The sequence below is a fragment of the Rhagoletis pomonella genome, unplaced genomic scaffold (assembly GCF_013731165.1).
Source record: "Rhagoletis pomonella isolate Grant_MI unplaced genomic scaffold, Rhpom_1.0 Rhpom_scaffold_25037, whole genome shotgun sequence".
Classification (NCBI taxonomy): domain Eukaryota; kingdom Metazoa; phylum Arthropoda; class Insecta; order Diptera; family Tephritidae; genus Rhagoletis; species Rhagoletis pomonella.
Window position 1 is genome coordinate 1 of NW_023483517.1, and position 1,647 is coordinate 1,647.

Sequence of the window (1,647 nt, forward strand, 5' to 3'; positions counted from 1 at the left end):
ACATATTATTACCGAACAAGATTCAAATATTGTCGTATGTGTTAGCTGATCTCTCACATACAACAATTTTTTGTTGCGACTTATAAACACTCAATTTGTATGAAAAAATGTCGTATGTGCCAAACTTTTAAATTATACGACTAAATGCGACTAAAACGCTTGTGACCTTGCACTTACGATAAAATTATACCATATATTTCGAAATCCAAAGGAGATATCAAAAAACTGATAAAGCCATTTGGAAGATCTTGATGAGTTTAGTATAACTGCATTATTAACTCAATTTGGCCCAATTTTCACATACGACAATCATTTTTTCAGGCGGCGATATACGGAGTGTTGCAAAACTATAAATCCACTACAAATATTTGTATAGCAGGCGTAAAAAAAGAGATATGAAAAAAAATTCTTCTATGACTTTTGCGTAATGGGAACTCTCTTTTGATGGGGCTATTTTTTTTTAACCATTACAAAATTTGCAAGAAGTAATACAACCTAAAAAGTACTTGTTGCAAAACTATAAATCCTAATATGATCCTTGTACTAATAAATACACTGTATAAATCTAATATTTTAGTTGTGCTCCATTAACCTTAATCAACTCAAATATGTGCTTACTCATACTTAAGCACAATGTTTTTAGCAAATTAGAGTCCAAGTTATTCCACATTGCCAATTCGAGTGAACTCACGTTTTCAAATTGGCGATTCTCAGCATAAACTCTCCTTCCCAGTATTCCCCACACATTTTCGATTGGGTTCAGGTCAGGAGAGCATGCTGGCCATCCTAGGGTTCGAATATTGTTGCTCTTTAACCAATGCTTTGTCTCTTTGCTCGTATGGATTGCAGCATTGTCTTGCGGAAAAGTTCAATTTCTTCCATTTTTGTCAATGAAAGGCTTGAGACTACTCAGCAAAATGGCAACGTAGTCTGAACTCTTCATTTTGTTGGAGCAGAATTGCAGCTCGAGTACACCACCGGATGTTATAGCACCCCATACCATCACATTTCCGCCTCCAAAATTTCGTCGGGGGAAAACTCGACGTTCTTTACGTAAGTCATGCCAATATCCACTTAATCCGTCCGGGCCGTCCAGATTGAACTTTTTTTCATCTGAAAAGATAAGAAAAGATATACATAGTAATTTCTTAATTAGTATCCACGTTTAATTTACTTACAGAAGACCAATCAGTTGCCATATTTTTACTAGCGAATTCCATACGAGCGACTTTGTGGCGTGGCAAAAGACATGGAGCTGGTACCATTCTACCGTACTCGAGCTGCTTAGTGCGTTTTAAAGCCCTCCAAATTGTTTGCCGATTTACGGGAACTGAACATTTTGTTGCTAGCTTCTGGCAACTAATAGTTGAATTACTAGCGACACGTGCAATTATTCTTTCATCGCGACTGGTCAATTTTCTTTTCCGCCCGCCTGCCTTTTTGATCCCGTATTCATCTTATTTTCGTAAAAAACAAGAAACCAGCCCGTGGGATCTTCCAATCTTCGAAGCAATATCGCGTATACCGAAACCTTGCTCAACTAGAACCGTAATTCGACCCTTTTCAAATTCGTTCAATGGTTTACCGCGAGGCATATCGACGAGAATATTCATTAGTAAGCAATCAAAAATAAGTAATGACATTTAC

General features: G+C 37.0%; 1 protein-coding gene across 1 annotated transcript; it reads left to right on the forward strand.

Moving 5' to 3' along the window:
- Positions 1-929: 929 nt before the first annotated feature.
- On the forward strand, positions 930-1,647 carry LOC118732687 (the record flags this gene model as incomplete). Its single annotated transcript, XM_036461812.1, is given in 2 exon segments — positions 930-1,053; positions 1,181-1,647. Coding segments are annotated over 2 exon segments (591 nt in total), but the record flags the coding sequence as incomplete, so codon positions are not given.